We start from the raw sequence: 23,277 nt of genomic DNA on the forward strand, positions 1-23,277 counted from the left end.
TCCATTCAAAACTCATGGTGAAACAAGACAGGATTTACTAGCTGCCCCTAACTATCTTCCCCCTAATTTAGGGCTCTTACAGTTACAAAGGTTCCAAAATTCTAAGAAAGTTCCTCCGGGCTGAAACCTTCCCTCTCACTCTCTGAATTTACTTTTCCAGGTCAAGGTGACTGATTGGGTTTACCAAGGAAGCTTGAGAGTAAGGTAGGGTCCTTTTAAAGTGTCTTCTGTTACCGAGATCATTTCTGTTTTGGGCTGGACCTTTACACCAGTGCTTCCCAACTGATTTCAAGTGATGGACACACAGAAAATAATGGTATTTTATGGCACATAAAATTTTTATGGCACATAATATGGTATCACAGGAAAGGCTGTGGTTATCCATGCCTAGGGGCTGTGGGTGCCCTAAGCCCTACCCTGAGGCTCTGAAGGAATAAATGCCTCAAGCAGATGTTACCTATTTTGAATTGTTTTCTTTTCTTGCTGTTGCGAAGCTGTAATTTAAACAATTTTTCCTACTGAAATTTTTTCCTACTGAAATACTGTTCTTAACTAAGTCACTTTTGTCTAAACATCAAGACATGATGATGAAAGCCAGGTGTTGGACATACAGTGTTAGTGGTGGACAAGACTTTGAGTGCCCCTGTCATTCTGAGTCCCTGTTTGCTAGTCTTTCTTATAACTTTACATATATGCATGTTTATTTACTTGTTTCTGGTCGTTCAGCTCTGATAATATAAGCTACTTGGGAGGAGGTCTGACGTCCAGCTTGTTCACAGCCGTATCCTAGGAGCCTAGCATAAAACCTAGGGAGTGCACCCAAATTTGCTGAATGAACGAAACTCATGATCTCCTTGTGAAGACCATTTATTTGAAACAAATAAAAAAATATGCATTTTTCCTTTATTTTTTCAGTTTATTTTATATATAAACGGAGAGACTTATTTTTGAACCTCAATGTTGGATGACAGTTAACATAAACTTTTCCTTTGTGTTCTATGGAAGTCTAAATTTACAGAATACTAATAATTTTTTTAAAAAGTCCACACCCACACGTTATCCACATTTACCCATGTTCCTCCCATAATTTGAAAGCTTTGGTTTTTTCCCCTCACACTGATTGGAAGCCTGGCAGCTTGAGCATAATTTACAAGGCACTAAGTATATAATTGGAAAAGAAAAGAGTGAGGATGCCCTATTTCAAAACTTATTTGCAAAGATCCAAGTCAGACGAAGTCGACCCGCATTTCGGCTAAGGGTGTGTCCTCAGAGGCGAACTCCGCACCTGCGGCCGCTCTGGCCAGGGTGCCCGTCTCCCGCTGGGTACCGGCCACCGTCTTCGCTTCCCGATCTTGGGTCAGGCTCACTTTCCAACTCTTCGGCGCGCCCGTGTGCGTGTGCGGCTGCGGCCTCGGAGGTGCGCACTTGGGGCGTAGCCGAGCCATTTAAACCAGCGAATCCGCGCTCCCCTCGTCCTGCCACCTCTGCCTTCTCTCGGTAGATGCCCCACGGGTGTGCACGAACCGGGTCCTGACCTTCCTCCTCCGCTTTCCCCGGTGCCCGGACGACTCAGGGCGGCCACGTCTTCCCGGGAGGGGTGTAGCCGAAGTTGGCAAAACTGACCAAGGTCTGGGGCCGAGCGCAGTCGGAGGGGCGCGTCGGCGCGCCGGAGAGGGAGGCAAGTTGCACCCGCGCGAAGGGGCGGGCCGGCTCGGCCGCTCGCATTTCCTGTGACAGGGGCTGCCCCGGCCTCTCCCTCTCCCGCGGCGGCGGGACCATTTCCTGAATCGCTGAAGCGGAGGGAGGACTGGGGCGCGGCCCTACCATTCGCGCAAAGGGACGGGGGGGCGGCGAAAGAAAGGTGGAGGGACCAGAGGTCGGTCAGAACAGGAAAGTTCTCCCTGGGCAGTGGTTGCCAACGAACGCACCGAAAACAGGACTTGGCCGATCCAGAGTTCCTCCTTTAGGCCGGACGGGCCAGCTGTGGGTTCGGCACTGCAGCATCCCCCCTCCCAGCATTCCCGAGGTGGTTCGGCCCGAGAGGCCGGCGTCTTTTCCCCCAGTTTGCCGTTCCCCCGGAGCGCTCGGGACTTGCCGAGAGTGCTGACGGCGGCAACATGTCTGTGGCGTTCGCAGCCCCGAGGCAGCGAGGCAAAGGGGAGATCACTCCCGCCGCGATTCAGAAGGTGACCCCTCGCGGGCCCGGTGATGCCGGGACGTCCCGCCCCTGGGAGAGACAGCGGGGGCCGGGCCGGCCCGGGAGTCGGCCGGGCCGGGGCGGAGGCGGGCCTGCTGGGAGGCGGCCGTGTGTGGGAACCCGAGCCGCGGGCCGTGCCTGAGTGGGGGGCGGAAGAGGGCGGACCGGTTCCCCACGGAGTCCTTCGCGCGTCCGGGCTCTTTGCTACGGGCACAAAAGCCCAAGTCACCGCCGCCCGCTTTCTCGAGGGCTGCGGCGGCGTTCGGATGGCGGGGCGCGTGTGCCCGGCGGCGGCGGCCGCGCGGGGCCGGGCCGTGTGGTGGGGCCGGCGTACCCCCGCGGGCCCGCGCGCCGCGCCGGAGTTACTTTGGCGCCGCCCCGCCCCGCGCGCCGGCCGCTCGGTGCAGAGCCGACCTCGGAGCGCGGGCGGCCGGGGGAAGACGGAGCGCTGGGCGCCTCCCTCCGCGGCGCTGCAAACTCGGGCCGAGTTGGGGGAGCTCCCCGGGGAGCTTGGGGGACGCTGCCTGGACCCTTAGGTAAAGTCTGCGGGGCAGTCGAGGAAGATCCCTGTGCACTTCGGGATTAGCTTCGGAGTCCCCATCTCCCTTCGGGGTGCGCCTTTTAGCCCCTTATATTCTCAGCTCATATTCTTTGAGCGCCTGGGGTGGGCGCTGAGGCCACAGTGATGCGCTGTAGTCCCTGCCTGTATGGAGCTTAGAGTCTGGTGGCGGGGACAGTCTGATAGTCGTGGCCAATTACTGAAGTCGCGATAAATACACAGGGAACTGAGTCCTCTTGAGAGGGTAGCGCTGCCTCTCTCGCTGCTGTGTTCCTGCCAGTTAGGGATACAAAGGTTCTTTATTGTCTTCCACCTCTTGTGGCCCATGAGCAGGGCAGCGTTCTGAATTGTAGTCAGCCAGACTTGGAAAAGTTACCTGCTAAATTTAGCAGTTGACCTTCAATATTTCGATTTTGTTGTATGCACTGGACCAAGGATGAAAATGGAACAAAAGTCAACTTTTAGTACCACTCAGGGCACCATCGCGTGCCCAATAGGTTATGTTAATCGGCTTCTGTTTGCTATCAGGGTCTTTGTTGTGTGGCGTTTGACATGTGCCCAACTGTTGCGTTATTTTATGAACAAATCGGCTTGGCAGTGCTTGGAAGTGCAGTGCGTTCATATTGTGCGTTGGGCTGTCTGCAGGCTGGGAGACAGCTCCAAGATCACACACACAAAATATATTTCTGGAGGGATTCACTTTTTATTTTTACTTTTAGGCTGTAGAAAAGTCCTAAGTTTTTCTTTTTTTTTCTACAAAGAGTTTTTCTTTCCTACATCTTAAGATATTTCTCATTGGTGACTAATTCAGGAGATGCTGATCAATTAGTTTTCATCCTCAGATGAGAAGAGAAAATGGATTCCTAATTAAGTGCCTCATTCTAACAGTGTGAGGGATTGATATTAGATTTGAGACATTCTAACGGTGAAGTTTGTTAGGTTGAGGAACCTACTGAGAAGATATGTTGTCAAACTGATAGATTGGACTAAAGCATTTTAAGGACAAATTTTTGGGCATTCAATGGTTCTATTTAAGAAATTACTGCACTTTTTGGAAGGCCATGTTAATTTTTTTTTCCAGCAAGTGAAGATTATGATTCATATGCAGAAAAAAAGTCACACACAATGTTAAATGGATCTTCATTTTAGTTAAAAGAGCTAGATTACCTAAATTATTGAGTGATTATGGTGTCATACTTCATGCTTTCATTGAATCCTAGAAGGGTGAGGCAGGTTCAGGAGGAACATCTGCTTCTGTCCCTTGATCTTACAGATAAATCTGAACCCCTGAAATCTTAAGTGGTTTGCACAGGATAGCAAAGCTGGCACTAAAACTAACTGGGCTTTTGATTGCTATATCATTATTCTTTCCTTAATTGCCACTTTGCTTAGAGGAATTAACTCTCAAAGCCAGTATTGCTTTGAATTGTTATAAGATGAAGACTGATAGATTGATAGGCTTTTTTAAAAAAACTTGGGACAACGTAATTACAAGGTAAGCTCATAAAGTCTGCAGTTAGTATTATACATACATAAGAATGATCGTATTTGATTATTTCATATTTGGAGAATCACAAAACTGTACTACTGTATAAAACTTGGAAACTAGGCAGCTATCACCTCAAGCCTCCTGGGCTGAAGTTTTCATGTATGTACTTCATTCTGGATAAGGACAGAATTTTTCTTTACTACTGCAAAGCATTAGAATGATGCAAAGCCATCTTGGATTCTCTAACTTTTGGTCTTAACAGGCTAAAGCTTCTATTACAGATAGCAGAGGTAATTAAATGTTTGAATACAAAAGAGACTCCAAATTTTCCCTTCTGGGCTTCAGGTAATAATTCAGAGGGAGAATAATTGGAATAGAGTTATTAAAAAAAATTGTTGATTAAACATATCATTCCAAAGGTGTAAAATAAGATTTAAAGACCTGAGTGGATTCAGTTCCTATATAGATAAACATTTCTAGAAATCTGAGGGATTTTTAAAAATTTTGCTTGATGCATTAGATTTACAATAAACTTTTTCTAATTTTGTTTCAGATGTTGGATGAAAATAACCATCTTATTCAGTGTATAATGGACTATCAGAATAAAGGAAAGACCTCAGAGTGTTCTCAGTAAGATTGATACAAAAATTTTTTTTGTATTCATTTTTCTATTGGTTAATTTTTTACCCTCTTTAATAACAGCTTTATTGAGATATAATTCACATACCGTACAATTCATCCATTTTAAAGTGTACAGTTCAAGCTTTTTAGTGTATTCATAGAGTTGTATTATCATCACTTGGATCAATTTTGGAACATTTTCATCATTTCAAAAAGAAATCCTGTACACATTAAGTCACTCCCTCTTCCCACTTACTAATCCCTCACCCCCTAACAAGTACTGATCTGCTTTCTTTGTGTGTAGATTTGCCTATTGTAGACATTTCATGTAAATGGATTCATACGATATGTGGTCTTTTTGACTGATTTCTTTCACTTAGCATAATATTTTCAAGATTCATCCATGTTGAAGCATATTATTAGTATTTCCTTCCTTTTTATTGCTGAATAATTTTCCATTGTATGGCTGTACCACATCTTAATTATCCATCAGTGATGGACATTTGGGTTGTTTTGACTTCTTGGCTACTGTAGCTAATGCTGCTAGGAACATTAGTGTACAGTTTTTTTGTGTGACTTTTCTTGATTTTACAAAAGAAAAATTTGTTCTTTGGGATGGAATGGGTGTCAATGTTTTATTATACTTTTTATCCTGCATTATAAAATAATGACTTTAAGTTTGTATATAATCTGATTTGTGGAAAAGTTAGATCACGTATATAGGATATTTATTTATATCCATACGTGTGGTTGAGAAAGCAAAGCCTATGTCTAATAAATAGAGAATTGGTTATCATTCATAAGAACCAAACTGGACATTTTGAAGTGATGTGTCAGAAGTAAGCAGTATTCCTGAGTAGAATCCATATGCTGGTTTGGATCCTGGGTGTGGACCTAGAACCACTCATCAAGCCATGCTGAGGCGGTGTCCCACCTGCCACACCTAGAAGGACCCATAACTGAAATGTACAACTATGTACTGGGGGGCTTTGGAGAAAAGAAGGAAAAATAAAATCTTTAAAAAAAAAGTCTGGAGCAGCATTGTTCAGTAGAAATATATTGTAAGACATACGTAATTTTACATTTGCTGGTAGACATATTAAACAAGTAAAAAGAAACAGGAGAAATTAATTTTAATAATGTATTTTATTTAATCTATTATTTCCAAAATAATATCACCTCAATATGTAATCCATATAAAAATATTAATGAGATAGTTTACCTTCTTTTATTTACTACTGTGTCTTTGAAATCCCTTGTGTCTCTTACTCCCATAACACATTTTAGACTAGCCACATTTCAAAGTGTCTAGTGGCTATGGTATTGGACAACGCAGCTCTAGAGTATGCTGTTCTCACCATTGTTTTGGGACATGTCTGTGTTTCTTAGAGATGATCTGCTCTCAAGTAGATTTTCCCAGCTCTTGGCCTGCATGGCTTATATGCTGTGCTGGTCTCTTGCTATCGCTATCTAGTTTTGAGTCTCTCTCCGTTACTTTTTCTTTTTTCCCTTTTGTTTAAAATTATTTTTGAATTTAAAAAGTCATATATGGTCATTGTAAAAAAATAATAAAGTGTAAAACTTTGTAGAGATAAAAGTAAGACACGTTTTACTTTCACTCATCTCGTCTCCACAGGGGTAACTACTTTTAATGGTGTAGTACCTATGCTTCCAAAACATTTTCTGTGCATTTGCACATATGTACTCATGTCTATATAAACACCTTTAGATAGATATTTTGTTTTTAATAGGTTAAGATTTTATAAATGGAATGATGAAAGACCACGCTAAATTGATCAGTTATCCTGCAAAAAGATTGTTTGGGTTTGCTTTCCCCCAACCAGGTTTCAGAGCCTTGGTGTGCAACCATCTCTGCCAACAGTGGATTTTAGCCATCTTGTAAAAGTTTTTGCACATTTTGTTGGTTAAAAGGGGTATTTTTTTCTAAAACTTTTTATTTTTGAAACTTTCGTGAAATTATTTCAAGACAGTACAGGAAATTCCTGTGTGCCCTTCCATGAAATTCCTCAAATGTTAAGATATTAATTCACTTGCTTTATCATCCTTTTCCATATCATTTGTTTCTTCCCCATGTTGTTTTTCTGAAACATTTGAGAATAAGTTGCAGATATAATTCTCTCTTACCTTTAATAAGCTTGTTGTGTATTTCATAGAAAACAAGCTTACATTCTTAAATAATCAGAGTATAATAGTTAAAATTAAGAATGCAATACTATTATCTCATCTTTAGACCTTTGTAAAATTTTGCCAGTTGTCCCATTAGTGTATTTTTTCAAGTCCAGGATCCAGTGCAGGATCAGATGTTGCTGTTAGTTGTCATGTGTCTTGAGTATACTTGAATCTGTAACTGTTCTTCAGTCTTTCTGTTATCTCTCATGATGTTGACATTGTTGAAGAGTACAGAGCAGTTATTTTGTGGAATGTCCTTCATTTTGGGTTTGACTAATGTTTCCCTTGATCAGATTCATGTTAGTGCACTTTTGGTAGGAGTATCACAGAAGTGATGTTGTGTCCTCAGCGCATCCTCAAGTAGCCATATGAAAGTGATTTGTCCCAGTATTTGTGATAACTTTGGTCACTTAGTTAATGTGTCGCCTGCCAGTTTCTCCACTGTAAAGTTACTATTTTTTTCTTTATAATTCATATATATCTTGTTGGGGAGACACCTTGAGACACATATATGTTGTTTGTTATTGTACTTTCACATATTAATTTTAGCATCCACCAATGACTCCTGATTGAAACAGTTATTACTGTGGTGATTGCCAAATGGTGACTAAATCCATCATCCCTTCTACATTTATTTGGAATCCTAAGTAAGGAAGAGATGTCCTATCTCCTGCCCCCATTCATTCATTCGTTCATTCATTTATTTGTATCTGAATGAACTTACAGATTCTAACTGTATTCTCTAGGTTATAATCTATTACTCTATTATTTATTTTCTTTCTCAAATTGCCCCTGATTGTGGCCATTGGGAGCCCTCAAGCTGGCTTTTTGACATGTCTCCATTATTTTTTGAACATTTTCATATTTTCTTGCACCATAAAATGTTCTAGGCTCATCTTGTACTTTCTGCTGTCCCAGTTTGGAATCACCCGTTTCCTCAAGCCCTGGTTCTTGTTTTGGAGAATGATATTTAGAAACTGAGGTCTGAGTGCTAGGATATATTTTCTGAGCACTTGTACATTTTGCATTTTATGTGACCATTTCCATTTCTTTTACATATAGTCATGTGCTGCATAATGATGTTTCAGTCAATTATGGACCACATGCACAATGGTGGTCACATAAGATGAGTTCCATATAGCCTAGGTGTGTAGTAGGTCCTACCTTTTAGGTTTTTTAAGTATACTCTATGATGTTTGCACAACGATGAAATCACCTAATGACACATTTCTCAGAACGTGTCCCCCTCATGAAGCGACACATGACTGTGTATTGTTTCTTTGATGAATCTTGTCTGTTTATATTTGAAAATATTCTTTTAAATAAATTAACTAGCTGATCTAGTTCTTTAGTTTAACTATGGATAATTATCAGTGGTAAGGAGATCACTACCTCAAGTCAGCCATGAGCTAAAAGGTGAGAGGTTCTGTTTAGACTCAGTAATTCTTTTCACCTGTGGCTTTTTAAAATGCCAGCTAGAGCCCAGGTGGTTTTGTGGCATAGGACTGGTTCAGTTTCTTCAAGGGCCCAGCAGTACATGGCACGGAGCAGAAATGTTCACATCCAGAACCAGCTTTCCCAGCTTGAGTCAGGAGAAGTTTATGTTGTTTTATTCTTTATGTTCTCTGCTTTTTTTGTGTACATGATCATTTCTCCTATTCTCTGTATGTTAGAATAGACCTTATTCTCACATATTTGGTGCAGATGGGGCTTAAATTGATTTACGTAGAATCTTAAATTATGCTTTTTCTGGTAGATTTAATTTCATTCTTAGAGTTCTTCAGATATTCTTTCTTTCTCAGGTTGTCAGAGTTGGTTTGTGAGTGGAGAAAAAAGTTCCTCCTCTTAACCTTAATAAATGTTCTTGTTTCTCATAGTAGGAAAAGCGAAAGGAAAATAAAGAGAAACGTCAATAAATGACAGCCATCTGGAAATTGGTAGTTCACTTTTAGTTAAATAGTTCCTTAAGATGTGATAACTTTGCCTGAAACATTTTTTTTTTTTTTTAAGAGTGGCCCTGAGCTAACATCTGTTGCCATTCTTTTCTTTCTTCTTCTTCATCTCCCCAAATCCCCCCAGTACATAGTTGTATATTCTAGTTGTGGGTCCTTCTAGTTCTGCTGTATGGGACGAGCCTCAGCATGGCTTGATGAGCAGTGCTAGGTCTGTGCCCAGCATCTGAACTGATGAAACCCTGAGCCACCGAAGTGGAGTGCGTGAATTAACCACTTGGCCATGGGGCCGGCCCCTGAAACAGTGTTTTTTTAAGTTGAAAATAACTATTTTTATGAAAGCAGCATATGCATTGTAGAAAATTAGAAAACATGGATATGTAAAAATAAACACTGTATTCTTGCCGTGCAAAGATCTTTCACTGGTAACATTTTTGTATATATTGTGCTCTCTCTCCTTATCTACATCTACACACTCATATATTACACTCATATAATCAGTGAATCACTTATGGAGCTTGTGTGCATAGATCCTCTTCCTTGAAATTCTGATAACATATATGTGAGAATGTATTAATTGCTTTATCCTGGTGTTTGGTTTGAGCATTTTCTAAATCAACCTATGTAGTTGTTTAAATCAGGCCTATTTTTTTGTATTTTAGGGTGAGTGCAACTATTTGAGTGTGCTGTAAGAAGTTCTCATGCAAAAAATTTGTATCCATCATAATATAAAGGAATTTAGTTTTAAATCCCTAGTTAGGAAAACAGCTTGTATAAATTATATTCCTGTTGTCTTACAAACAATCTTCATAGCTTCTAGGTAAAGGTTTCTTTTTAAAAATGAAATCAGGGGGCCAACTGGTGGCACAGCGGTTAAGTGCACACGTTCTGCTTTGGCGCTCTGTGGTTTGTTGGATTGGATCCCGGGTGTGGACATGGCACTGCTTGGCAAGCCATGCTGTGGTAGGTGTCCCATGTATAAAGTTGAGGAAGACGGGCACGGATCTTAGCTCAGGGCCAGTCCTCGGCAAAAAGTGGAGGATTGGCAGCAGTTAGCTCAGGGCTAATCTTCCTCAAAAAAAAAAAAAGAAAAGAAATCTGACTTTTTCAGATTCATTTTTTAATTATATCAGTAAATTTAATAGTGGTTATTTTACTTTATTCAAGGTAGTTGATGTAGTAGCTCTTAGTGGAACCTTTGGAAAGTGAATTGCCTCTTACTTAATAGGTTAATAACAATGAGTGTTTTGGAATATCTGCCAGTATTTATTAGGAAGTTAACCATCATCAAACATAAAATGTTGACTATGCTTTTTTTCTTTTTGGGGGAAGATTAGCCCTGAGCTAACTGCTGCCAATCCTCCTCTTTTTGCTGAGGAAGACTGGCCCTGAGCTAACATCCGTTCCCATCTTCCTCCACTTTATACGTGGGATGCCTACCACAGCATGGTTTGCTAAGCGGTGCCATGTCCACACGCGGGATCCGAACCGGCGAACCCTGGGCCACCAAAGTGGAACGGGTGAACTTAACCACTGTGCCACCAGGCTGGCCCCTTGACTGTTTTATATCTGCCTTTAGCTTATATACTCAATTTTATTTTATTAGTCTATACTATTTTAGAAATAATAAACATATACATTAAAAAAGTAAACTGCTTCAATGACAAATGTAGGAGTATTTATAGAATAAAAAATAAAAAGTTTCTCAGGAAAATATTTGTTTAATATTAGTAAAGAATCTACTTTTTATTATCATTTCAGTAGTCTCAGCTGAAGTAAGATTCTTCTAGAATATTTGTCTATTGCTTTTTAGGTGACATGCACAAACTTATAAAAGAATATGAGTATTACTTTTTCATTAGTGTTCATCTTAGAGCCTTGAATGATCTTAGAATAAGCTTATTTGATGATTGCTGTAAAAATAATGCAATTTTACAAAAAGGATACCTACTGAAGTTAGAAGAGGCCAGTTAAAAATGATTATTTTTACTTACCCCCTTACATGAGGTAAAAAGATTTGGGACTATTGGGACAGTTGCAGAAATTTGAATGGGTTCTGTCTATTACGTAGTAATAGTGTATCAATTTTAATTTCCTCATTGTGATGGTTATACTGTGATTATTTAGGGGAATATCCTTGTTTTGGGGATATTGACACTAAAGTATTAGGAGTAATGGGATATTATGTCTGTAACTGACTCTGAAATGGTTTTGAAAAAAGAATATGTGTTCTTGCAGGCATTTGTGTATATTGGTGTGTGTATTTAGAGATGGACTAAGACAAATGTGGTAAAATGCTAATAATTGGAGAGTGTGGGAGAAAGATATTTGAGAGTTCTTTATACTGTTCTTGAAACTGTAAGTTTGAAATTATTTCAAAATTAAAAGTTAAAATGATTTGATGGTTAGGGAAATATCTTAAAATTAAGTTACTCCATAAAAGATGTGTATTTATAGATATTTAGAATCACAAGAAACTTTAGAGATCTACTTTAACTCCCATTATTTTACAAATGAAGCCTTAAGAACGTTTTCAGATTAGATTGAACAGTATTTTACCATTGGCTTATTAAATGCTAATCAGCGTGACTAAAATGTTTCTTAAAGGATTGTGAATAAACAATAGTCTCTTAGTAAGGGTTGGTATTTTTATTTTTGAGAGGGTGGTCAGAAAATCTCATATCTGAGTATAATACAGCCATACTAGTATTCAGAGAAGAAAAGGAAAACTTGAAGGAGTTGACTTTGAAATGAGTCAGATGTTCTGATTTAAATTAGCTGGTTGGTTTTAAAGAAATAACACGATTGTGGAACCCTATATCTTAAATTCCATTCAAGATCTCTATAGAATAATGAAATAGTGGTGCTAGCTAGTGGTGCTTATTAGTGCTATTTGAAGAATTTTGACAACATAATTAACCATTATCAATAATTCGGTACAATTTAATATTTCTTGGTCCTTGTTTATATAAGGATGACTATAACAAATAATATGTCACGTCTGATCGAGCAACCTAGTATGTATCTGAGGAGGAGCATTAAGAGCATAGACTTGTTTTTCAATAGCAACCAGAAACGAAAGGAAACAAGGAAACTTTGGGAAGTTTTGGCTAAGTTTGTTACCTTGATTGTGGTGATAGTATCACAGATGTTTGCATATGTCCAAACACATTGAATCGTACACATTAAATATGTGTGGTTCTTTGTTTATCAGTTATACCTCATAAATTTGTAAAAAGTAAACAAAAAGCATAAACTTGTTAGTGAGGAAACCTTAAGGTTAGTGAGAGATAAGGTCCCCTCTACCCCCTAATAAGAAAAAGGCAGTGAAACCCATTGTTTCTAAGAGAAAAAAATAATGCAGCAGAGAGTTTTCTAAGATTCCTTTTATGGTGTCTGTTTTAGAAAATTACTTCGTCTGGGATCTGTATTCGAAGACTTTATTTAGCTGAAAAAAATTCTTTTGACTTAGTTGTATTATTTTAATTTGTATTTAATATTTCTTGTTTTTCCTTAAAGAGTGGCACCTGGGCTAACAACTGTTGCCAATCTTTTTTTTTTTTTTTCTGCTTTATCTCCCCAAATCCCCCTGTACACAGTTGTATATCTTAGTTGCAGGTCCTTCTAGTTGTGGGATGTGGGACACCGCCTCAATGTGGCCTGACAAGCGGTGCCACGTCTGTGCCCAGGATCCGAACCCTGGGCCCCCGCAGTGGAGCGCGAGAACTTAACCACTTGGCCACTGAGCCGACCCCCTGTATTTAATATTTCTTAGTAAACTGAATTCAAATTTCTATTTTGAGGATTTATAAACACTAATAATTGGATCACTACTAATTTTAATCTGATTTTGTCTCAGTTAATTTTTAAAATTTTGATGAGAGGTTTAGCAAAATTAATTCATGGGTCAGATCACAATAAACATCTTTAACCACTTCACTCTAGTAATGAGCATTTGCTCTATTTTTCTAAAAAGTTAATCCTTAATGGTATTGGTGTGCTGTGACTTCCCCTGTCTCCGTGCTTTAGCATGTAATTTTTTTTTTTGGTAATTGGAGCCACCTGTTCATTGTCTTCTCAGTATGCTGAGTCCTAATAGATGGGCAGTATAACCACAGTAGGCATGAATTGTGGACACTGCTGCAGGAGTGAGAAGGAAGAAAATGCATAGTTCTCACTTCTTTCTGACATTTTAGCAGAGCATACTGACTGTACTTGGGTTTGAGGTTTTTTTGGCAGCATAAAAATGGCAGAGGGAAGGGAATAAGCATACCAGTTTTATTGAATTCAGTCGTTCTAGATCTCTTTTAAAGGAGCACATTACTATGTATGGAGCCAGTACATGTCTCCGTTATTCCATTTACTAAGCTATGCAATCTTGTACAAGTTATTAACCTTTCTAAACCTGTTTCCTCATCTGGAATAATGGAGAAAATAAGAACTTTTACCTCATAGTGTTAGTTTGAGGATTAAATAAGATATATAACTATATAAAACAGTTAAAACAATGTCTCGCACATGGTAAGATCTCTTTATTATTATCTTCAAATGTATTTATTTAGAATTATTTTGCAGAGGAACTAGGAAAAAATTGAAGTGCTGTTGATGTTCAGATAAATCTTTTATTAAACTTGAGAAATAATTAGAATGCTGTTTGTATTTAAGCAGACAGGAAGAAAGTTATTTTTTAATATTGATATTTATTTTGTTTTAATAGGTATCAGCAGATGTTGCATACAAACTTGGTCTACCTTGCTACAATAGCAGATTCTAATCAAAATATGCAGTCTCTTTTACCAGCAGTAAGTACCTTTAAAATAGTATGAAGTAGACAAATCTTTATAGAGTTACGTACCATATAACACATTTTTGTTTAGTGACTTGAGTTTTGTTTACTAAATCCTGCCTTCCTGAGAACATGATAGTATTCTCCTATATGATCTAAAAGCTGTATTGTTTTGCCTTCATATTTAATTTGAATTAAATCACCTAGAATTGATTCCCTCCCTGATGAAGTTATATTCATCCGTCCATTCACCCACATACCCACCCACCAACCTACCTATTTATATTTACTTATTTTAATTTGTAATTGCACAAATAATTTACGAATAAATCTGTAGTATTTCAAAGCAAATTTCAGACGGATTTTATGTCACTGGTAAATACTTCAATATGCATCTCTGGCAGATAAGGACCATTATTCCACCCAACAAAATTAACCAAAATTTCTTAACATCTTATAATGTCCAGGCTGTTTTCAGTTTTCATGGATTATCTAAAAAAACTGGAGTGTTTTAATGATTGTTTGCCACAGACTCCAAACAAGGTTCATGTGTTGCATTGGTTGATATGTGTCTTAAGTCTGTTTTAGTCTTTATCAGTTTATCTTTTTTAATCCCCATTTATTTGTTGAAGAAACTGGGTCATATATTTTGTAGAAGTTCTCACATTCTGGATTTGGCTGATTGTACCCTCATTTAACATGTTCCTCCATCTCATCTTTTAATTCCTGTAAACTGATGATTAGATAGAGAGGCTGGATAAGAGTTAGGTTTAGTTTTGTGTTAAGGGTATTTTGTTGGTGGTGCTGAGTATTGCTTATTATCACATCAGGAGGAACATTGGTTGTTCCATTTTTAGTAATGTTAAGATTGATTAATGGGTACAGTTGATACTAGCCTGATCAATCCATTGTGTAAAGTTCCTCATCAGTCTTTCACTTAATGGTTTTAGCAGCCATTGATGCCTGTTGACCAGATCCATTATTTCATTTTGGTGTCACAGAATGATAAATTTCTAATTTTACTATTCCTCCTGCATTTTTTTAAACTATTTTTTTGTGTGTGTGTGTGAGGAAGATTGGCCCTGAGGTAACATCTGTTACCAACCCTCCTCTTTTTGCTTAAGGAAGATTGTTGCTGAGCTAACATCTTTGCCAATCTTCCTCTATTTTATGTGGGATGCTGCCTCAGTCTTAGTGTGACATGCGGTGCTAGGTCCTTGCCCAGAATCTGAAACTGCAAACCCCGGGCCGCCGAAGCAGAGCGTGCGAACTCAACCACTACGCCACTGGGCTGGCCCCCCTCCTGCACTTATTAATTGTACTTCTTTTAAAAAGAAACAGTTCATCAAATATTTGGTAATCCTGAAATAGAGAGTCCTTGTAGGATAGTCATGAGGAAGGCTTGATTCTCTCCCTTTATCAATTTTCAGAATAACAAATTGGTCCCTAGAAACCTGTGAAGATGACCAATGATTTTTTTTAATTATATTCTAAGATTTTTATGTTTTTAATGTGTTTAAATCCGTTGCAGTCATTCTTTACGATACTTAAGTTATCTCATCTTTGGTCAGTGGGAGCTTCTTCATTAGGCTCCTCTGTCCTTCCGACATGATTCCAGTATTCTTCTATTGCTTCTTTGCTTTCACGATTTGAGAGAGATAATCAGGCTGATTATATTTTCTGCCCCAGAACTATTCTGCCCCAGCTATTTTTTCAAGTAGTTCTTTTTCGGTGGGATTTGATATTTGGAGACCACAATTCGGATGTTTGGGGCATTCATTATAACTGGGTTTTCATTGTTTCTAGATATTTTCAGTGAACAGAACTAGTAAATACAGTTCTTAGAAAAAGAAACAAAATATTGAATTAGTGATATTTCCACTTCAGGAAAGACTTTTTACTTAGCTTTGATTTTATGTATTAGTCTCTTCTGTCTTGAAAAATCTTGGTATTTTAATGACGTTATAGTTGTTTATTTGCTTTATACTACATTATATATAAAATAATTTCAACATAATAATACTAAGGTTATCACTAACAATAAAATACTTGTTCTTAAGATATATCCCACTAGGAATATATAATCAGTAAATTTTGTTTTGGATCTCAAATAGTTGTTCATGTGATTATTGCCATGAACTTGGTTACCAGCTAGGCAGAATTTATTTTTATGAATAGTTGAGGAATAGGTTCAGTTTCATTTGTTTCTGTATGGATAGTTCTCTGTCCCAGCTTTATCTATTGGAAAAACAGAACAAAATATCTTTTTTTTTGGTCGTGTTGTCTATGTCATATATCAAGTATCCATATATGTGTGGGTCTATGTCTGATCTCTGTATTCTGTTCCATTCATCTGTTTTTATAAATTCTACTATCTTGTCACACTTCTCATGGCCTAGTAAATCCGTTGTGTGTTAGAGAAGTTAGTGACTTCTTTCTTATTTTTTTCAAGAATACCTTGGCTATTGGTCTTTTGCATTTCCATATGCACTTAAACATCAGAATGTCCAACATAATCCTGTTTGTGATTTTCATTGAGATTACCTTGACTCTAAATTAGTTTGGGGAGAATTGCTATCTTTACAGTATTGAGCCTTTCAAATCATGAACATTGCATATGTTTTCATTTATTTAGTCCTTTAATATCTGTCAGTGAAGTTTCATGATTTTCCCTGGAGAGCATCTGCACATCTCTCATTGGACTTATTGCTAGATACTTCATATTTTTTGAGGCAATTTTAAATGCAGTCTTTGTTTTTCTAAGTTTTATTTTGTAACTGCGACTGTTGTTTACATGGAAATGCAATTGATTTTGAATTTCACAGTCTTATTTCACTCTTTATTTCTAACCATTTTTCTATATCTACTTTCAGTTTTCTGTATTCACAACCATATCATTTGCTAATAATAAGTTTTGTTTCTTTCTTGCCAATCCTTACACCTTTTATTTCTTTGTCTTGCCTTACTTCTCTGGCTAGGACCTCCAGTACATTCCTGAGTAGAAGTGGTGATAGAGGACATCCTTATCTTGTTCCTGATCACAAAGGGAAAGCTTTCACTGTTTATCATTAAGTATGATGTTTGCTGTAGTTTTTTCGTAGATTCATCAGATTAAGGAAATTCCCTTCTGTTTCTGTTGTGTTAAGTAAGAGTTTATATCTTGGATGGATGTTAAATTTTATTAAATTTTATTGCATCTAATGAAATGAGTGAGCATAAGCTTTTTCTTCTTTAATCTGTTAATGTGGTGAATTACATTGATTTAGTTTTTAATGCTCAATCAATCTTGCATTCTTGTAATTAACCTACATTTTCATGGCTTATTTTGGTCATGGTCTTTTTTTTTGTCATGATCTTTTTAAAAAGTTGCTGTAGTCAGTTTGTTAAAATTTTGATAAAGATGTTTATGTCTTTGTTCATGCATGTAGTGATCTTTAATTTTTCTCTCTTATTCTGCCTTTGGTTTTTATTTTGAGGTTATGCTGGCTTCAGAAGATGAGCTAGAGAATTTTCCACTTGTTTTTATCTGGAAGATTGCATAATAGAGCTGCTATTTCTTAAATGATTGCTTTAGAAAATCTGTCTGGATCTGGAGGGTTTTTTTATGAGAAGGCTTTTATTGACTTACTCAATTTCTTTAATGGTTATAGGACAATTTATGTATTTTTATATTTTATGAGTTCCCTATTTTGGTAAATGGTGCATTTTAGCATTTTATCTAAATTTTCAAATTTATTGGCATAAAGTTCATGAAATAATTTTGTCTTTCTGATGTTCTCAGGATCTGTAGTTATATTTTCTTTTTCTTATTTATATATTTATTTATTTTTGGTGAGGAAGATTGTCCCTGAGCTAACATCTATGCCAGTCTTCTTCTTTTTTGTATATGGAACACCTGCCACAACATGGCTTGATAAGTGGTGTGTAGATCTGCTCCCAGGATCCAAACTGGCAAACCCTGGGCTGCCAAAGCAAAGCACGAGAACTTAACTGCTATGCCACCAGCCCGACCCCTCTTTGTAATTTTTAACATAGTTTATTTGTGCCTTCTCTTAAAATATTTTTTGATCACTCTTGCCAAATGTTTATCATTTTTTTTTATTTAGTCTCTTCAAAGAATCACTTTTTGGCTTTGATCTTTCTCTGTTGCAGCAGTTCTCAAACTTTTTGTTCTTAGAACCCCATTACACTTAAAAATTGAGGACTTTGAAGAGCTTTACGTGGGTTGTATATATTGATATATTTGTAAATTTTTTTCGGTTTTTAAATTAAAACTGAGGACAATTTAAAAATATTTATTAGTTCATTTAAAAGGAACAATGATAAACCCATTGCGGGTTAATATAAATAACATTCTTTAAAGGAAAAATAAGTTTTTAAGAACAAATTTAGTGAGATATAAGTAGCATTGTTTAATAATTTTGCAAATTTCTTTTAAATGTCTTGCTTAATAGAGAACAGCTGTATTCTCATATCTACTTCTGAATTCAATCTAGCATAATATGTTTTGATTGAGGTAGAATAAAATCCAGTCTCACACAGATGAGGAGTTGGAAAAGGAAAAAATATTTTAATAGCCTTTTCAGATTGTTGTGGATAATCTTCTGTGATAGTACAACAGATCTCAACAAGTCTTTTTTTAAAGATTAGTGTAGTATGGAATCTAAAACCATATCAATACACTTTTCTTACTCTGGTACATTAAAATTCATTGGTCTGTCTTGCATTTTGGATGGATCGTCTACTCATGCATAAATTTGTAACATCATGGTTTGGTCATTCATAAAATACAAATTCACTGAGTTATGCACATTTTTCACATATTTACGTATTTCGTTATATGATACCAAAAACCACATTTGTTGAAATCACCACCAGTCTCATCAGAAAAGTCTCAAGTATTGGGACGCTGTGAAGCTCAAGACAGTAGATAGAAGTTTGCCAAATTCCCAATTCTTGCTTGAAAAGTCGAATTTGATCATTGGCAACAAATGCTGTCACTTGTTTTCCAGGCTCACTGTGTTCATCTTTGAGAAAATGCCTGCTAAATACACAAGCCTGGATAAGTATAGTTTGTCTACCAGTTGTTTTTTCAAATGAAAATGATGTTCCATGAAAACAGTGCCTAGATCCATGAGCAACTCAGTCACAAAGTGCTTTTATCTGCCTTCAGTTTGCAACAGATATGTTTATTGTTTTCTCATTTTGTCACACAGAATATTTAACTGACATGGAGAATTTAATAAATGAGTAATTTTTACTGCTTCATTAAGGACATTCTTAAGTAGAAATGACTTTTTCCTCCTTTTTTTTGACTACTAGTCTGTGGCATTCCATAATATAATGGTTTACAGTAGAGTTTGGTGTCTTGATTCATGCTAAGCCTCCAGCAGTTATGTCCACTTTTTTTCTTTTGTACCAGCATTGTAAATATCAACGTAGCATAAAAGACAAACATCTTACTATTATTATGGAAGTTGTTTTGACTTTTTGGACCCCTGAAAGAGTCTTGTATGTTTTTGGTTATGATTAATTTCTGATCTTAGATTTATTTCCTCTTAATTTGTCTTTATTTTGGTGTTTTTTTTTCTGAGTTTTGAGATGAATGCCTGTTTCATCAGTTTTTATCCTTCCATAGTAATACATGCATCTAAGGGCGTAAATGTCCTGTTAATCATAGCTCTGAGATGTAGTATTTTTCAATGCCAAATATGTTCTAATTTCCAGTGTTATTTCTTCTTTATACATGGGTGGATAAATATATTTCTTAGTTTCCAAACATGGAAATTTTATTATTTTGTTAATGATTTCTGGCTTCATTTCATTGTAGTTACATGCATTTTATATGATTTCAGTTCTTTAGAATTCTTTGAGATTTGTTGTATGGTGCAGTATATAGTCAGTTTTTATGAATGTTTCATGTGTGTTTAAAAGGAATGTGCATACTTTAGTCCTGGAGTGTAGAGTCCTATATGTGTTCACTAGGTCAAGTGTGGTTATCTTGTTTGAATCTTCTATAGCCTTCGTGATTTTTTTTAACCTTTCTGATGTTTTGTTTGTTCTGTTAGTTACTAAGAGATGTATGTTTAAAATGTACAAGTAGAATTGTGGATTGACTCTTTTTCCTTGTAATGCTTTCAAGTTTTTGCTTAATACATTTTGAGGCACTGTTAGTAGGTACCTATATATTTAGAAATGTTACAGCTTTCTGGTTCTTTGTAGTGTTTGTCATTATGAGGTATCATGTCTACTTATCTGATGCTAGTGTGGCTCCATCAGCTTTCTGTAGTGTTTGTGTGGTATATCCACCTTTCCATTTCCTTGTGTTAGAGATATGTCTTATGAGCAGCATGTGGATTTTTAAAAAATTCCTATCTAGCAATCTTTGTCTTTTAATTGGAACATTGAGTTCATTTATGTTGAATGTAATCACTCATGCGTCTGAGTTTAAACCTACCATCATACAATGCACTTTCTGTTTGTCTCATCTGTTGCATATTTCTTTCTTCCGTTCTTTTGCCTTCTTTATAATTATTTATTTCTTCTCTTTGCTAGTTTGGAAATTGTATACTTACTATTCTTTTAGTGGTTACTGGACAGTTTGTAATATGCATCCCAGACAGTTCAAGGACCCTCAGATACTTTATGTCCATTCATTCCCTCAATTACTTATCTATTGTTAGCATGCATTTTAAATCTGTATGTTTACTCACAAGTGCTTTTTTTTATGTCAGTATGATACATTCTCACCATGTTCTCATCAGTAATAATAACTCATGGCACGGGATCTCAACTCAGGGCACTGAAGGTGGAGAGGGGGACATTTTTCTCTAGATAGTCTTATCAGCATCCTGTGGGTGGTTGGGGAAGGCGTGTAGTTTGCAGAATGTCCTCAGGTGATTCTGTATCCCTTCCACATCACTTCTGTCCAACCACTTGAGATTCTCTCTGTAACTTATGATACCATGCAAACTGTGGAGTTTGTCAGTTTGTTTTGATTTGAAATATTGTTTCCATAAAATGTGGAAATGTCTTAAAGTCTTAAACATTACAGCTTCTCAAATACGTCCCATATTCTCTTGCTTTTTTAAAGAACACAAAAATGTTTGATCAGATTATATATCTTGAGGTTTAGTGACTCATTTCTCTTGCCCTTCCTCAGGAAGGTAGTAATTCTTGAAATGCCAATGTGGTAAAATTGAACTTTACCGTAGAAATTCATTATGGTACAGCAAAATCTCAAATTCAGAGTTTACCGTTCCATTCTCACCTGTTGTTAAGTTATAAACTCATTGAATTTTTTACATGTGCTTTTTATAGGATTTACATTTTTCCCTATAGATCGAATAGGACAGTAAGAATCATTACTATTTATATTCAGGGAAAGTATTACATTGTTTTACCATCACCTGGCTAAGAACCATCACAAAGAAAAGAGACACATTTCATTAACAACCTTCCACCATTATTTCACTCATTTAACATGGAGTCACCATTTTATATCATATTTTACTAATGAATATAAATACTGCCATTTATATATTTTGAAATAAAATTTTTGCCTCTTGATATTGGTCAAAGTTTAATTTAAAATAGGTGGTCAAATTTTCATTGAAAAAAATACTGATATTTTGGCGGTCAAGTTGCTTGGGAAGCTGAGTTAACAAAGGAGGAGGGGTTTTAGAAAGAATAGAAAGAAATATATCCTCATAGTAGGGGCAACAAGAGACAATTGAGCCAACAAAGAAAAGTGGGGCTATTGAGGGGAAAAAATCAGCTGGAAGGAAAGCAGTTGTATTGGAGGTGAAATAGGCAGTAAGGTGAATTTGGGAAAATGAGAATAACAGAATACATGATGAATACAACCAATCTGTCAAATGGGAGAATGTACTAGTTACTAACTGTAGTTTGAGAAATTTTGACTCTGAGAAAGAACTGTATGTTTTAGGGTGATTTTACTGAAGTTTTCCAGAATGGAGTCTTTCACTTCATTTTAACTGGTTACGGGAGTTGGAGATATGCTTGTAATTATGTGTGCGTTCAACTTTCAGTTTTTTTCATGCCCTCCCAAAAAAGGAATTATGTATTTCTAGTAATATTTCATGTATTTGGAACTATACTAGATCTAGCAAGCTGCTTCTATTTGAAAGAAAGTCAAGAATTCAGAAACCTCCACAACGAGAAGGACCTACAGCTAGAATGTATAACTATGTACTGGGGGGCTTTGGGGCGAAGAAGAAAAAACAAAAGAAGATTGGCAACAGATGTTAGCTCAGGTGCCAATCTTTAAAAAAGAAAAAAAAAGAATTAAAAAACCAGGAATAAATGGAAAAAGACCTATAAGGAGAAAAATAACTTATAAAGCCAGTGCACTAACACTTAGATATTTTACTTCTTAGTTTAGGCCTTATGTAATTCTTCTCTAATTACAAAAGCATTGTTAAGTTTGTAACAGAAACTATTCATAACCTTATACATATTTTAGCACACTTGTTTAATTTTAAGCCTATAGCCAAAAAGCAGCAGATTACAAATGGGAGAGTATATTCTATAGGCAGGCATACATACAAGCAGTGTTATGTGACAGCTAAGGTAGCATGAAAAGAGACCAAATATTCGTAAAAAGTTGACCTAATTAAAAATGTACACTACTTTGGCTCCATTTAGTGTAGGTATTTAGGACCCTATCTACCTTGGTAAACTCTGGAGGCATCATTTGAATACTGGTTCTCAGAGTTGGTATTTACTTTCTGAAGTAGCAAACTATTGACATAATTATTTTCATCATATGAACCATGAACAATTTTACCAGCAGAGAATATGACTATATTATGTGCATGGAAGTCCTTCCTTCTCAAACATACTTTGAAGAAATTGCATTTCTGAGTTTTAGCCTAACATTAGTTATTGTTCATTTGTTTTTGTCACCTGCTAGTATTAGCATATATGAAGTGGTAGGCACCATTGGTTTAGGAAAGAATTATGAGAGAAAAATTTAAATCAAAAAAAGTTTTTATCCATTAACTTAATTTTTCTTTGGGAAAAACTTGGAGAGAAAGTAGCCTTTCTATCGTGGTAGTTCATTTTAAGGCATATAGTCTGGAAATATTCCTACAGCATTAAAAATTTTAGGGCTGGAAAGGAGCTGGATAATCACATAGTCAAGTGTTTCTCTGTCTTGGCTGCACATTTTAAAAGGTTGTAAGGTGATTCTATTGTGCAGGTAGAAATTGAGGATCTGATATTTCCATACTTTTTAAGAGGAGTATCCAGTGATGGTCTGAGGATATGCAAATCTTCAGAAGAATATGATCCCTATTCCTGTAGTATTAACTTCGTTTGATGTTGCATACCATGTACCATTTTTATAACATGAGAAAGATAATACTTACTCTTATGTTGTTATGAGGATTAAATAAAACAGTCCACAGTGTCCAGCATGTAGGAGGTACTCAGTAAATTTTGCTAACAATGAAGATGAAG

The 23,277-nt window shown here is 36.9% G+C and overlaps 1 protein-coding gene across 2 annotated transcripts in view; it reads left to right on the forward strand.

The window, feature by feature from the left end:
* Nucleotides 1-2,034: 2,034 nt before the first annotated feature.
* SS18 (SS18 subunit of BAF chromatin remodeling complex) overlaps nt 2,035-23,277 on the forward strand; it is an 86,099-nt gene continuing 64,856 nt past the window's right edge. For both annotated transcript variants that reach the window (XM_046671784.1, XM_046671785.1), the window contains exons 1-3: nt 2,035-2,186; nt 4,799-4,875; nt 13,726-13,810. In XM_046671784.1, the coding sequence (XP_046527740.1) occupies nt 2,118-2,186; nt 4,799-4,875; nt 13,726-13,810 (231 nt within the window). In that variant the 5' untranslated portion in view covers nt 2,035-2,117. The remainder of the gene's footprint in view (nt 2,187-4,798; nt 4,876-13,725; nt 13,811-23,277) is intronic.

The sequence above is a fragment of the Equus quagga genome, chromosome 9 (assembly GCF_021613505.1).
Source record: "Equus quagga isolate Etosha38 chromosome 9, UCLA_HA_Equagga_1.0, whole genome shotgun sequence".
Lineage (NCBI taxonomy): Eukaryota > Metazoa > Chordata > Mammalia > Perissodactyla > Equidae > Equus > Equus quagga.